General features: G+C 37.1%; 1 protein-coding gene across 3 annotated transcripts in view; it reads right to left on the reverse strand.

Moving 5' to 3' along the window:
* Positions 1-1,842: 1,842 nt before the first annotated feature.
* The window catches only part of EGFL6 (EGF like domain multiple 6), a 29,836-nt gene continuing 15,229 nt past the window's right edge, over positions 1,843-16,449 (reverse strand). For 2 of the 3 annotated variants that reach the window (XM_063150389.1, XM_063150390.1), the window contains 4 exons: positions 11,849-12,175; positions 5,878-5,964; positions 4,274-4,539; positions 1,843-3,100 (listed from right to left, as the gene is read on the reverse strand). In XM_063150389.1, coding sequence (XP_063006459.1) covers positions 3,005-3,100; positions 4,274-4,539; positions 5,878-5,964; positions 11,849-12,175 — 776 coding nt within the window. In that variant the 3' untranslated portion in view covers positions 1,843-3,004. Of the gene's footprint in view, positions 3,101-4,273; positions 4,540-5,877; positions 5,965-7,114; positions 7,196-11,848; positions 12,176-16,449 lie in introns of all 3 variants that reach the window. The other variant, XM_063150391.1, reaches the window with a different exon arrangement.

Raw genomic sequence — 16,449 nt, forward strand, 5'->3', positions numbered from 1 at the left:
TTATGGCAGTTATTGCAGTTAGTTGGTACTGATCTGTGCAAATAATTTTCTTATTCCATGAAATACAAAATCTTCTTGACTTGGCTTTTGGATGGAATTCTACCACTAAAGTATTGGTCCCAGTGATAATTCATGGTGGGCTACGATTCAACCAACAACAAATAAATATTAGCTCCATATTCATTGTGTTTACTCTCTGTTGTCTGTGTATTGAGTGAATATCCTTTAGATATCATGCCTTCCACAGGCAGTATTTATCTTTCTATGTCCAGTAACTGCCCATGCCCAGGTGCACTTTTTTTAGGTGGACTCACTTTGCTCCACATATATGCATCATTTGCACTTCAAACACTGCAGCACTCAAGACTGTAATGATTCTTAGGCTTTTTAGTATTTAAAGATGCTACATAAGTTATTGCTGTTTGAAGCTAGACACAGAATTTTACTTCAGTAAAACTGAACTTTCATTTTTTTGATCTTCAGTAAGAATAGTTCAACTTCAGTCAGACAAGGAGGAGTGAATCCAGAAAAATACTTGTTTCACATTTTTGCCTCAGTGTGACCAGAATATTCAGGCATTCTGACATAATCACAGTCAGCATTCAATTTGATATTGAAGGAACTTTGCCCTCATTTTGAAGCTACCAGAGTCTTTGCTCTTAAAATAGTTTGCTTTACCCAAGTCCTTTTTCTGCAATTACCTCAGCAACTCCAAAGATACCAGGAAACAGATTCCCATGTCAAAGCTGAAATCTGTGTACACTTCCCAGAGCATCTGTTTTGTAACACAAACCAGTTCTCACAAAGAAGCTGCATTTCCTGGTTGCATAGCCATTGTAAACTTTCCAGATATTTCACTTCTTCTACCCTTTCCTTACCTGTGTGCACAGCACAAAAATACTGTATTTCAACAAGAAATCTCTTAAGCATTCCTTGCTTCATGTGTGTAACTCAAGGTATTTCGACTAGTGTTTTTTTGTTAAAAAGCTTAGGTTCATAAAGGCTGAATTCTTCAAAAATCTTCAGTGTTAGAGCACAAAATTCTATTCAGTCATTTTGGATGTGCCCTTCTTCATATGAAAACTAAAATAAGAGGGTCACTAATAATAAATAATGAGCAGCCAGCCTGGAAGGGGATACACAGAAATAAGAGGAAAATGTATGCACATGTATTTAACTGAACATTGCCTGAACCAGGGCTTTTCCATGGGCTTCTCTGTTCTCTTAGAATCCAGACCGTTAGGTACTGGATTCCACAGAGATCACAAGACAAAAATAATGTTCTCATCTTTCACAGCATTGTCATTTGACTTCTTTTCAGAGAAGATGTGACCTGGACTCTGGTTCCCTCAAATGTGTATGTGTACATTGACGTGCACTTGTGAGCATGGACAAGCATGGCAGTGGGTGGCAGCTCCTGCTCTGTGGGAGAAAGTTCTGCTCACCTTCCTGCTCCTGGGGATGGTGGATAATCCCCACCCTTTTTGTTGATATTTAAAGAGTCCTGAAGGAACTCACAACAAACATTATTTTTTTCAGTTGTGTAAGAGGAGACTTACCATGTGGCCACTAGGTCATACTGTCTCCTGGACAATGAAAATCATTCTTTCTCACCTCTAATGGGGTAAAGTAGGCCTGCAGTCCAGCAGGAGCCTTTTGTTCAGTACATAATGTGGAGATTCTTAAACATTAATAATGGGTCATTCTTTTTGCTCTTGTATTTCCATGCCAGTTGGTAACATCATCTGCTAATGGTGAACATTACATGCTTATAAAACTATAAAGGGATCATTTCTTATCACTGATTTGTGTGACTCAAAGACATTGATGACAATCAAGGTATTTTACATACTTTATTGGTAATGAAAATATTTCTCAAAGACATGAATCTGCTTACAACTTTCTTAGCTCCATCAGAAAGGAAAAGAAGGTCTTCACTTTCTTCCTAGTGGTTCAATAGATTGAATATTTACCTCAGGCCTAATATAAATTATTTGTCAATAGAATTACTTTATTAAAGTTTAGGGCTTGACATGCCTCAAAGATCACTGGGAACTGGAGTAAGCAGCCTGCAGGATCTGTAGGACCCACTGGTCACTACTGCAGCAACTTCTGCAACATTTCTGTGTCACAGGGAAAGAGAGATGCTTTCAAACAAACTCGTCCAGACTCAGAGGGGTAACAGAATTTGGGAGGAAGGGTGTGCTACTGCAGGACACCCAAGATAAGAAGAAAACAAAGCCAGCTCAGCACAGCTCAGCAATAATACAATAGTAAACACTTATAGTGATAACCACAATAGTAAAGACCATCAGGCTGTCCAGGATAAGAAGCCAGCTCAGCACAAGTCAGCAACAGTGGAGTATTAAACACTGAATATATACTAGATAAGGGGAGTATATCAAGATTAACAACATATAAATAGTGGTCATCATTTCTGCTTGTTGTCCTGACTTAGTGGATTTACCTAGCGCTCATCTTTGCACAAGAATTTAAATAAACAAACACCTTGGCACTGTGTGTGATTGTCTTACTGCACACAGGGTGATGCATACTGATTTTTAGAACAGCATACCCACTAAGAAGTTAATTATGTCACCAGAAGTAGTAATATTCTCTTAAAAACTGCTTTATGTTCTTATGGAGTAGATGAAATGAAACAGAAGAGTAATGAATAGCCTCAAGAAGACTTCGAAGAAAAAAAAAAAAAAAGTAGAATTGTAAAAACGCTTAACAAATAATACTTCAGAAACCCTGACCTTGAATTATAAAACACAGTAGTATTACATTCAATGCATGTATCAAAATTACAAGAATTCACAAAAAAGTGTATTCTGCATCTTGAACATCAGTTTTTCTGTTTGCATTGTTGCATTAGATTCAAGGCACAATTTTATAAGTTTGTTTTGGTTTTGTTTTCATAATTAAAAAAAGAATACAAAAAATACACTACTAATAAAGTGTGAAAAATAGGATTAAATCTGGTATACTTCAATGTCCATTATCAGGCATCTTCTGGGCATGGACCAGAAATTAGTATAACATTGTCCACTCCAATTTCTCCAGTTTTACCCTTCCCACGTTCTGATTCAAAAGTAACCTGTCATAAGAAGAGATATGTATTAAGGGTGAAAATGTAGTTTATTCAACCATTTAGCAACTCCTAATTAGTTATATTGCTATAAATAAAGAATATTTTATTACAACACAGGACTTAATTACTTGAATCTTTGCCATTTTTAAAGCTTTTGTGCATTATTTGAACTAGATTAAAATCCTCTGCACAGATTAACAATACCAGATGGATTACTTTAATAAGATTATTTACTTTTATTGTAAAAAAATGCAAATTGAGTGAAATCCTCTTATAATAATGCAGTTTTATCACAGCATGTGATGTTCATGCTTTTCATTTATTCAAGACATTACAATTGCTCATTTTTTATCTATTTGGATCCTCAGGTTTTGTGTGCATATTCTATATATATTTACACACTCTTGTATGTATTGAGTATAGTATGTATACTATATATAAAGAAGAGAGTTGTTTTTATGAATAGGATGTCTGGGTTTTTTATTTTATATTCTGATTCTCATTTATTTAAGAGCTTTTCTGCATCATTCCAGCTGTGCAAAGGACCTTGAAAAGGGCTTGCATTTCCTTTACATTCACTATATTCAATTATACAATAGAAGCCTTTACACAGCACTGAAAATGTTCCATCACACAAATGGAAAACAGGCCCCAGAATTTTGAGGAGGAACTGGCTGAAGTCCTGTTAGAGGCAGTTTCTGGCATACATCAGTGCACAGTGTTCCCTGTTGGTACTCCCTGCTCCTATGGTGATGGGCCCCCTTTGATTATACATGATGTCTCCTTTTGCTGGAATGGTCTGGTTTAGTGTGGTTGGAGAGCAACTTCTTCTATGAAATGAAAAATTTTCATTTTTCTAGGCACATATGTAGGCTTCTGTTGTGTGAGATATTAAGGGCAGATTTTGATTACTTTTGTTAATTTATTATGTTATGCAGTATTTTTACAAAATGACAGCATTACTGGCATCAGTATTCTAACCAATTAGGATGATTCAGTTCTGAAATTACAATCAGGTGATAACTTTAATGCCCCCAAAATACGGGCTCCTGTTTCCCATTTCAGATAAGCCTTTTGGTTGCTGATGCCTATAAAACATTTAGTGGAACACTTGAGAATTAGGAAATCAAATCAGCATGTTGGTTATGGTAATTGGCTAATAAACCGTGTTATACTTACACTGTTGGTTGTTTCAGCCCCCTGAAATATCTCTATTTTTCCAGTTCTCCACTTTTCATCTTTTCCTTTGTTCTCTTCCCAGACAGGAGGAGTTTTTTTGTTTGCCAGGAACACTCGAAGCTTTCCCACTTTCTCACCAGCAAGCCGATAACTGAAAATCAGGCAGTAGCTGCTCTTTGGTTTGAGGTCAGTGAGGAGAAGTTTTAAACGCCCCATATCATTCTTGTGCCCCACAAAGCCTGGAACTGCCATGTAGTAGCCATCACCTTGTAAAAAGAAAATAATTTTAAAAATTATCTTTAATGCACTTGTGTTATTTATTAGCAATTTGAATACATTTGCTAAGAAAATAAGGGGAAGCTGAAAGTAGTTTACTTGAATAATTTAAAATCACATTGGAGAAAAGCAGCAGGAAGTGTACTTAGCAAGGAATAAACTTGTAGGGTTGGAAGTCAGATCACTTTACAGAGGAGATGAGTTCATATTTCACTGGTAATTACAGTCATTCTTCCTTGCACTATCTTTTGAAGGCAAAACCATCTGTTTTCCAAATGCAAGTCTGAAACAGGCTGCTGTGCCTCTGTGGTCACATTATTTCAGTACTTGAGCTAGCTCAATATTCTCTCCACTGTCCTCTGCATTAATGACAAATTCACAAGGGAATTGACAGCTTATTTCCCAAGTCCTGGAAGACCAATGAAGTAACAGACACACACAAAATCTTAAAGGAATAAAACATCTGGGGCCATAAATGAAGTCATAATCAGCATATGTAAGTTCAGGGAGACAGGATAAGGCCAGGGTAAGGTTTTCCTGGAAGTGACAGCACAGGGAGGGGATTTAGGGAGTTATGTGGAGCAGGAGAAGAAGGATTAGTGAAGACTAACATGGAAAGGCTCTTAAAGAAGAGGAAGAAAATGTGTGTGTGGTAACTGTAAGCAGCCTTCAGAATCTGTAGGATCCACTGGTCACTACTGCAGCAACTTCTGCAACATTTCTGTGTCACAGGGAAAGAGAGATTCTTTCAAACAAACTCGTCCAGCCCCACCTTTTCATGTGCACCCACTCAGCAGTCCCACATTGCTCTCAGGGAGCTCTTTCTCAGGTTTCAGCATTTGTACCTATTCATGTATTGGTTGTTCTTCAATAGGCCCCTTGCCCTTGGCTTATTCTGAGTTTGTCTTGCAGAGTTTGAGATTTCTGAGCAGCTATCCCAGTGATATTTAAGGCATGTGGCCACATTGCCACATCCATCTAAATGATAGATGTGTGATTAAATGTCCTACCAATCTTGGAGAGACAAAACAAGTAGTTAATAAGGTTTCCATTGCCTTGTAGTTTGCAATTCTGAACAGTTATGTTCTAATAATTTTTCTTACATTTTGATTTATTTTTCTTGAAATATATTGCTGATTCATATTTTCTATTGGACATTTCAAAGAAACAATATCCACTCCTATCATCCTCTGCCTCTTTTCTTCTACTATAAAGATAACCCACTGATAGAAAAGAAAAATCCTGGATTCAGTTTCCCCTCCCCCCTTTTTTTTGGAGGGGGTAGTCCATCAAATCAAAGCCTATCTAGATGGCAGATATCTGAATACCTCTATCTCGATCAGCAGGATTCCAGTCAAAGTCATCATCAGCATCTTGTTTCCAGTCACAAACTCCTCGACTGAAGCTGCAATCAACTGAAAAGAAAATTGGCAGAGATAATAGGAGCATTTAGGAGCATATCCTAAGTACTGTTAAAAGACTTTGTTCTTTATTCATACAGTTATTAATGTACAGATCATTCTAAAATTATAATCTGAATTCAGAAAGTGTTGACCGAGATGCAACTGCAAAAAATCAAAATATTATGTAGTAATTATTTCTTTACCTCAGTGTCTTTTTACCCACACCTGCACATGAGTTTTTATGCTGTGACTTCTGTTTATCAATGGCCTGCAAATCCCCAAGTATAGGTGGAGCTGTTAGTGTTGAACTCGAGCATCAGGAATTGTTTGAGATCTGCTAGCTTTAGAGCTCTCCATTCTCCATTTGTTACACTGCTGTAGCTGCAATCAGCTCAAGTTCCAGTTCTATCCTTTGAGAGAAACTGGCCTCCCATGAGAAGAATCCCTTACATCAGCACCTGATAATCCAACTACATGGAGCTGGGAATAGCCCAGATCAGCTGACCTTTAGAGCACCCTGAAAAGGGCATCAGCCAGAGCACACCATGGCCTCCGTGACTGTGCAGATGAAAAGCATCACACACACAAAGGGACACTGTGCAATGCAAGCATGACAGATCAGATTAAGAGTAGTGCATCAGCCTCTGAATTTCCTCAGAAAGAAGTATCCTTCTTGTTATTTTAATGTATTTTATCATGAGACAGAGACATGCAGTACATGGCATTTAGAGAGCTTTGTTGTCTAAATCCATTGTTTCTGAGACTACTGCTTTCTAAATTGGAAAAAAATGTCAACCAGCACATCTGTCTATTTTGTTTGTTTAAGATTATTGTGTGCTATGCAACATGTTTTCATTTTATAGACAATGGAAGCTACTTTATTTTTTCATGACTATGTAATTATTCAAGTGAAATTCAATTGCAAGTCAAGTTCTAATGTGGGGAAACTTTCTATGCATGGGTTATAAACAGTAAAATATGCTTGGAAAAGGACACGTTGGAACTGGTAGCATAGTTTGGCCAGATACTGTCTCTAACATGCTCACAAAATCTTTGGTTTATGTTAAAGGCTTTTAAACTAGTTCTGACTTGGCTAACACAGGTTGTCACGAAAAGATAGAATACACAGGAAAATAAATACTGTATGATAAAAGTAAGCCACCTTCTTGCTCTGGTCTCGACACTGGAATTTTCCTCTGTGCCAGGTGAGGGCCAAAGGCAGCTGCTTCTTTTACCTTGGGAGCTAGGGAAAACAACTTGTCAAGTATTGAGTCATCACAGGAACAGAAAATGGAACTTTATTCCTTTACACCAGCTGACATAATTTATTTAAATAAGTCAATATATGTATTTTCCACTCTACCACCAAACCCATATTCCTAACAGCAATTAGATACTCTGAATTTAAAAAAATTGCTTAAATTGCTGTTTTCCACAGCACTGAGCTTTCTAACCCATAAGCACTGGAGCTACAGCTCCATTAAATTACAGATTCACAAGGTAATAAAATGGTGATCTGTCCTTAGAGGCCTGATCTGCTTTCTTGCTATAATGATCAAATGAAACTGAATTCTGCCAGACAGCAGAGACAGTGACAGTGACTTGGCAGCAGTTTGCCAACAGCAGCCTCAACAAATGGATAATGTCAGAGAGTTTGTAAAAGTTAGGGCATCAAAGGCCCACAGATCTGCAATCAGGGCAGTGATAGCTGGTGCCAACTGGAAGAATTGGTAAAGCAGCACCAAAGAATGTTAGGGGTGTTCTCTAAGACACTGGCCTGGAAAGAGGCATTATTTCTCAGCCTCAGAGACCAAGGGAAATCCTCTCCTGTCTGCTGAGATAGAAGATTCCATATTCTTGTTTATGCTAAATAATTTCTAGATTACTATAAGTCTTTTAAAATTCTATTATTAAGTTTGTTTTAAGTGATTAATAGATAAGTGTACTCACTAAAAAACAATCATAAATCTCAACTTCTTTATGCGTACCCTGTGTAAGTAATAAATCACACATGAGATAAGGGAAGGATCTGCTTGCACTGGTGTTCTATCATTTGCAAACACATAAGCAGGTGGTACCTGTGATATATTCATGACCACCTATGAAAACAGGAGGAGTTTAAAAGTGCCATTTTAGAGGAGTGAGGGAGAAGCCTTTGGATTACTGCTTACAGAATGTATTAGGGGAAAGCCTGAAACAACTGAAGTTCATTTTTCAGCCCCATCCCATGGGCAACTGTGCTAAGAAAAGCTATGAAAATTACTTTTCCCTACTCAGCATTGCATCATATATGCATATGCCAAATATTTTAAAAGTCATTATTTTCACATGGATGCACATTTGTTCAGAGGGGAGGTTTGTTTCCCATGAGTTTGACTGAGCTAGGCCTTTCCATTTAAATACTCCAATATGCTCACACATACTCAGTTTTAAGAATATACTCAGAAGTGACTGCAATCCAGAGCCTCCTAGCACCATAAAGACTATGCCATCCACTTAACCTTTCTTCTCCTTCAAAACTGTCAAAAATTGCTCTGTGTACACCAGTGACAACACACAGTAACAAAGAGGCCCAGAGGCACTTCCAGAAGTGCTGAATTGGAGAAGATTCATGCAATCTTATGAGCTTTCTGATGAATTGCCAGGAGCGTGTCATCTCTTGTTGTCCTTGCAGCTTCCCCCTAACCCAGCCCATTGCTTAGATCACCTGGATAATATTCATACTTAAGGCAAGGACTAATATACATCTTTCTCCAAATTAATTTTTGTTTACATATACACATTTAGAAATAGGCACATCCAGATTGGTGTTAAATTTACTCTCAAGCCATAAACTTGGCCTTTTAATTGGTGAAAGAGGCTCAGGCTGTGAAAACTTTTGCCAAAATGAAGATAGCTATTAAAATATGATCAGTTCTGGAAAGAGTGGAGTGATTTAACAGAGGACAACAGCTGCCAGAATGATTTATTTGTTAAGTTCTTGAATTACACTTGAATTCACTTGAGAGAGATACGTGCAGGTGTGGCCATGTGCTATGAAGCGAAGAACTGTTATGGATAGAAAAAGAGTCCAGTTTTGTTTCCAAATCTATTTTTGTTTTCAGTCAGGCATTACAATCAGGCTTTGCACTCGCTGAAAGATATCAGCTGCATATTATGAGAAACTGCAAGCTTCAGCTTACAGAAAGGTTTCAAATAAACCTTACTGCTTGGAAAGTGCCGATATTTTAATCAGATCATCCTCATGCACAGCCAGGATGCAAAGTTTACTCCCTCATAAGTAATAGGCAGGAGTCATAATTAATCTTTTTAGCTCTTCTGCTATCAAGTGGTCTTGTAGAAAGGCAGGTCTCCTCTCATGGTCCCTAAGAACAAGATCTCACCAACAAAAGCACACATATGTCCCACTCTAGGCGCAGCAGAGTCCATCCTTCTTTCTGTACTGCAGATGCCCTCACATCAACTTATACGCAGCAACAGCTGATATGTAACCTCTACATACAAACCCCTTCATATCATGGTGACACTTGTTCTTAACCACTGATGTCATCAAACCCATTAAAAACATCAAAACCCAGAAAAACAGAGTGGGCACTATAAAAAATAATCAAGCAGAATAAAAGATGTAGTAAATTTAAGATGAGCTTCCTATATGTATATGGTGTACCACTAGGCTGGACTCACAAGAATATCCCATTTCTCTGCTACCACATCCTGCTCTGAAAGAATTACATTTGCCAGTAATTTGACATGTATAGCTATGAACTAAGCTGCGGTCTGAGCATTAATAGCTCACAGAGTGGCGTAATTACCAGAAAAGAATGAGAGCAAATATCATGATTAACTGAGGGAATTCTCTTGTTCAGCATCAAGACCTGTGAAGCCATAAGGGAAACAGTCCACTTTTAGTATTGCCAAATACTAATCCCTCTTTATCATTCTTGATGCTACCAAAGGAAGTGTCTCTGTATAATAAATGGCTGGATACATGACACTACAGGAGCTCTAAGCATGATGTGAATTTCATAAACTGATGAAGTACAGAATATAGAATTTAGTTGCAGTTGGCAATATCATTCTCAATTACCAATGACAGCCAAAAAGCAATAAAATGTTAGAAACTGTCAGAATTAAGGTTGTGCTTAATTATTTCAGTGGAGCTTGAGTGTATCATCTCTGCAATCCTTGCTTATATAACCAAGTACTTGGCCCAGCTCTCTGTGTCTTCTCCCATATGCAGAAAGGGCACTTCTCATGTAATAAGGAGCTTTCCAATATTATGTCTACTCTCATTTTTATGATTAAGTATTTGATAATAATGAATAAGTAATTAATGATGAATATTCACATCAATAAATAATTAGTCTATCAATAAATAAATACTCTTATTTATTAAACTGCACCTTTCACAAGAGGACAGGTCCTTTCTTCACCCTGGACAAGGCAAGAATCCCATGGAAAATAGTAATTTGAAGTAATTTCAAACTGTATCATAAGATACAAAAATATAAGAAAAAAAAATCTAAGTTTTCTTACATGTTGTGGGCTTCATTTTGCTGTCTTTAACTATTGTGTGGGTTTTTAAAAAAAATTGGTAAATACCAATTCTCACGAAGGCCCACTATTTTGGTAGTTGGGCCCATTTTAATAATTTCCATGTTGATATATTTCCCTTTTTTTTTTACAATATTTTTCTATGGCTCCCTATGTATTTATCATGTAGTATAACTACTATGATAAAATAATAAATCAATTTAAAGAGACTTTTCTATTTTTTCTAATTAACTACTCTTCCTGGAAGACAAACAATACCAATATTAATAATACAAAAGGCAGATGCTATGTGAATACTCGAGGGGATTATATGGAGGAATTTAATGTTGTCGCGAAGGAATCTGCTGAATAGACATCAGCAAAGAAAGGAAAAAAATGTACAAATTTATGAGCTGTAAATTAGAGATAATGATCTTCTCTGAAGGATCACACAATATCATTAAAATTGAAAGTGTTTTTAAAGCCAAATGTTAAAGCAATTAAGCGCCTGAATCATGACTGAATTTTTATGATAACAAGGATGAAGTATAGCACATGAAAATTTAAAAGGAAGGAAAACACACTTAAGTAATGTAGCCTTAAATGAAAATGACACAATGCTTTAAGTTCTTGAATCACAGCTGGTGTCAAACAAGAAAGCCACAGATAATACAGAGTTCACAAACTTAATGAAACTACATCTTGGGCATGCTGCTATCTTCACATGAAGCAGCACACCAACTTTCTGCCAGAATCCCCTAGCAAAATAAAAATCTCTCTAACAAATTCAGCATTTTAATCTCTGAGATCTATAAGGGAAAATTCTGGCCAGGCCAGATGTGAGGAGTTTAAAATTATCCTTCCTTTAAAAAATATATACTTATCTCTCCTTCCAGGTTAAATATCAATAAAGTGAATGTTAATTTTATTTTCTCATTTTTATTATTACAATTTTAATGGCTGTGGGATAGTATTTATTATTTTTCTATATTTTGGAAAGAGCAAATGTAATGAATGAAATATTGACAGTGTGTGTTCTTCATTGTAATTGTTTTTGTCAGTACCTTGAAGAATGTTTGACTGAGACAATTGTATTAAAAACCAGTTATAATAATAGAATTGCTTGGGTTGGATGGGACCTTAAAGATCATCGAATTCTAATATGCTGTGCAACTTCTTGCTGTGTTTTTCAAAGTCTTCAAACATATTTTCAAAAGCATTAACTAGAACCTAACCATCCTATGACTCTATGATTCATTTTCTACAAGTAAATTCTGATAGAGTGTCTGCAATGTTTTGTGATGATTTTTTACTGTTTAGACATATTTACATTGAAGCCAGACATTTTAAAAAACAAACTTACAAAAGACATCCCCTCTAAGGCTTCGCTCATCAATTTGATTTTCAAAATCTTCCTTCTCCTCTTCATCTGACTCTTCAGCCTCCTCTTCTGCAGCAGCTGCAATTTCTTTCTCTTCCTCACTGTAGCTCCCACCAAGATGAATAGCACCTTCATAGTCCAGCAACTGCAAGTGGGTCTCAGAAGGTGGGGTCACAGCTGCTTCTGGGATTGCATTCTTGATTGTTTCATGCTTTTTCACATTGCGTTTTTGTGCAAGAAGTTTCTTAATTGTGTCCTTAGCTGTTCCAGGGCTTCTTTCAATTTCCTTCACTGACTTTTCAGGGATAACTAGAACCAAGAAGAAAATAGAAAATATTCATCTAAGGAATCATCCAGCAATGACAATGTTTTTAAATGGGGCTGTGGTGTCCTTTACAAGGTCCAGAGAGTCTCAGAATTAAATTCTCTACTATGAGATGTAAGTTCAGTTCTGCACAGAACTGAACACATGTGCACATGTTCAGCTCTGCACTACTGACAGCCGTGAGTTACAGTGAAAAGACCAAAGCAACCCTCAGTAATGATCTCTTTGGTCTGTGTAACAAAGGAGTAACACAGGCCATAGAGCCCCTTACTTAAATTACTTTTACACTGGAGCTCGGGCAAAAAAACCCAAAAATCCTTCTTCAATTTTTGGACTAAAATTGTCCATGGAGATGGGATCCCCTCCACAACAACTGCAGCCTAATAATAATGAGCATTTCTCTTGCCTGTCTTTTGTGAACTTCTCTGGTCTAATTTCCCTTCCATGGCAGGCTGAAAGCTACTGAAATGAGGATATTTTGAGAAAACATACATCAAGCTCCTCCATCATACTTCTTTTAGCTCTTTTTTAATTATAAGGGATAAACACCAAAATTCAGAGAAGAATCCAAAAATGCCAAATTGTTACCATAATGCAATCCTAAGATGGACTAGAACATAAATGCAACATTTGCTGAGAATTTACCATTTTATGACTCCTCTTGGATGTGAAATACTGTATCTTATAGTTTTGAATAAAGTGGTGTTATTTTAATTATTCTGGAATTATCCTTTTGGATACTACTATCAAATGTTGTGCACAATCATGTAATAAATGACTGACAGTTTGAGTCTTTTATGTGAACACCTATAAAACAATGAAAGCTGAGCAGTTCCAGTGTGCTATAAAAAAGCTCTTTCAAGAGAAACTATTTTCATCAGTGGATCAGAATAGTGCTTCCCACCTTTGATTCTCAATCAGTATTGATGCTGCAGTGCCTACAGTCTTTTAGGATTAAAAATGATGGTGGAAGACAGCTATTTTTATTTCCCTCTAATGATTATATTATCAGGGCAAGAATACATTCCTATTTTGCTCCTCACTATATATTTATGAAAATTTTATAGTAGTACTTTGAGACAGATAGACTGGACTTGGTATCTTGGGTAGTCTGCCTCCATGAAAAGAGGCACACTATTTTCTCTGTGCCTCTTTTCATGGAGACACAGCAGAAGAAAAACACCAGTAAATAAAATAGAACTGCAGTCTAGTAGGAAAAGAGGAAGGTTCCCTGAATTTATATTCACTTCTGGAAAATACAATCCTATCACTGTGAATTTGTCACATTTTATTTAAGGCAAGTGCAGCTACATGCTATTTAGTATGTCAGAAAGAATCAGACTCTTTGTGTGCTCACTGTAGCATTTAGGTGTTTTTGAGGTTGCTGTTGAAGTAAACAGATGCCAATAAAATCAAAGTCAAACTTGAGGATTTGTTCTTCCTTCTTTTGGATAAAACTTACAGGCTTGCTTGTCAAATACTTGCAGATAAGCTCTTTACTAATACTCCAGTAAGTATCCTCTGGAGGATGATGCCATGAAGGATTTAAGGTTCCCTAGGTCTAAACTCAGAATTCAGCAATAAAAATTAACAGGAAAGCTTAATTCCAAACAAATTTCCTCTTGACTGTCAGTAACAAGAAACTTTTAACAGAGAGGCTATGGTAATTTTCAAGGCTACAGGACTGACTGCTCAGCAAACCTGAACATCTGCTTTTAGTTTCTGCTTTGAAGTTTCCTCCAGAAATGGAAAATTCTTACAGTTCAACATAATACCCTCTGTGGTGTCAGAAAACCAATCTCCTTGTGTGTGCAAAATTTAGCAGAGTGGAAAATCAACTGACAGGAGTGACAAAAATAGGGGGATGAAAAGGTATAAATTCCCTTGTGCCTGCAGATTCCAATTTGCTGCTGCACTATGAAAATCTCCATGCTTGTGGAGACAGAGACTCTAGACACTAAACATTATTTCAGGACACAGCACTAATCTCCTTTCAACATTATATCTTTAGAGTAGCCAGAGGTGTAGATTTTAGGCTTTTTATATCTAGCCATAAATTGCAGGAGGACTAATGCAATGCAATGATACACCACCTTAAACTCAGTCTGTTCCTTTGAATCCAAGGCCTGTGGATTTGCCTGAATGAGCAGCTCACCTTCTCTGGTGCTCTGGGGGCTACACCTAAGGCAGTGATTTTTCAGGACGCTTTGCCTCAAAATATGTAGAAAAATGCTGACATGTTTATATTTATGTTGGTCACAAACATTTGTGCACTTATCTGTCTATGTGACCACGGAGAATTTTGGAGAAAGTGCAAAAAAATTTTTTTTTGTATTTTTGAGCATTCCATCTCAGTTCAGCTCTTCCTCACCTACCTTTGATCAAGAAGCACGCAATTTCTGTTTATTGCCCTAATATGAAAATATCTCAGTTTTCAAAGGTATTTTCTTTTTTTGAATTAGAGAGAATTAAGGCAAAAAGTAGAAAAAACAAAGGCAAACAGTGGCCGGGGGCTAAAAGTAAAACTTTTCTGTCATCAGAAAAACTCACAGAAGTTTTAAAAAATTATAAACCTGCAGAAATGGATTGGTGTAGGATGTCTAACGACCAAGTTGTGAAAGTTGTGTTGAAAAAAAAGAATATATGCCAACACATTGTGCTGCATTGTGTAAAGGGAAGTACTCAGGGGATGATACAGGAGAGGGACAGACAAGGGTCTGTCTTCCTTCCACAGCCCTGTGACTGCAGCTGCTGCTGGCCCTGACCAGCCAGGGCATGCAGTGGGAGACAGCTTGCTCTGCACTCCAGCAGGCACCCACTGCTTCCACCCCAACACCTCACAGAGCATTTAAAAACCTGGTCAGAGACAAGCCTGGAGACTGGCTTACAAACCCTTTCTTAGCTCCCTTTATAGCTTCTCTGTATAAGAGTTGAAGAGGTGTTGAGGGAGACAGACAACAAACGTGTAGGTGGAGTCTGTAGATGTGAGTAAAGATTAGATCAGCGTGACATACTTCCAGAAATCATTCTAAAAGTGATCAACTTCTTTTAGATATTCTTAAGAGAGTTGGAAAGCTTTCACAGATAGGTTAAAAGACAGATTATGGGCTATTATTTTCTTCTAAGCACCATGGAACATCATCTATCAATATGTTATGCTACCCTATATAATTTCTAAAATTTTTACTGTCTTATTTAGGGAAGGATACTTTGAGAAATCAGGGCAAGTTTGTTACACTGGACTGTGCTTAATACATGACTACACCAGCCAGCAAGGCATCTAGTAGGAAATGTGTGGTGACAAAAGCCCAAGTGTTACTCACTGAAGAGTGACAGCAGTATTTGACTCCATACTGAATTAAATTTTAAGAATATCACCAGCAAAATGGCAATCATAGAAGCTTTGAACCTTTATTATGTCAAACCAACCTTTCTCAGGACTGGCAAGTTAAGAAGAAAGCAAAATTATATATAGGGTCTAAGGGTTACCCAATCAGCAAAAAATGAATGAGTAATACAAGAGGCAGAGAGAGAGCCAACATAAATTTTTATTGCCACTTAGATACCCAGCAAAGCATAATGAAGAAAAGTAACCTCTGCCTCTAGCTGGGCAATAACAGGAGTGTCATTGTTGAGCTCATTAGAGTGATACCTGTACACTTAAAGATAGTAATCCTTTTTCCTGTTATTTTATAGGACCAAAAAAAGTTAATCAAAAATGGGTTATTTTTTTCCCCTAGGAATCTTAATTGCTTATAGAACCTTGTGAGACTCTATTCTTAAATAAAAGTTGAATACACATAAAAGCATGTGGCAGGGGAAATGCGGGTTTTCAATGCACAATGGGAAATCAGGAAACACATGAACCTGAGAACAGCAACAAATTGCAGCAAGATAGGGCCCAGATGGAAATGACTAGGACCCTTTTAGGGATTGTTCAGATCTATCCATCTCTTTGGATTCTCAAACATGTGCTACAGACAGTTCAGAAATGGTCTCCAATATTTCATAGATATAGGAGTGTTAAATGGCAAAAGGGTGCCTTAATAATCACAGATCATATCCATACCAGCAGCAGTGTTTGCAGCCTGACATTTCAGCAGCTTTCTCCAAGTCACTGTATTGACACAGAAATTGAATGAAAGAATTTCCACCACCTTCTTTGCAAAGGTGAATTATATATTATATCACTTATTAGGTCATTTGATAGCATGAGATGTAGCCACAGGAATTTCATTATAAGCAATGTGCTTAACTG

Source organism: Melospiza melodia, chromosome 2 (genome assembly GCF_035770615.1).
Source record: "Melospiza melodia melodia isolate bMelMel2 chromosome 2, bMelMel2.pri, whole genome shotgun sequence".
Lineage (NCBI taxonomy): Eukaryota > Metazoa > Chordata > Aves > Passeriformes > Passerellidae > Melospiza > Melospiza melodia.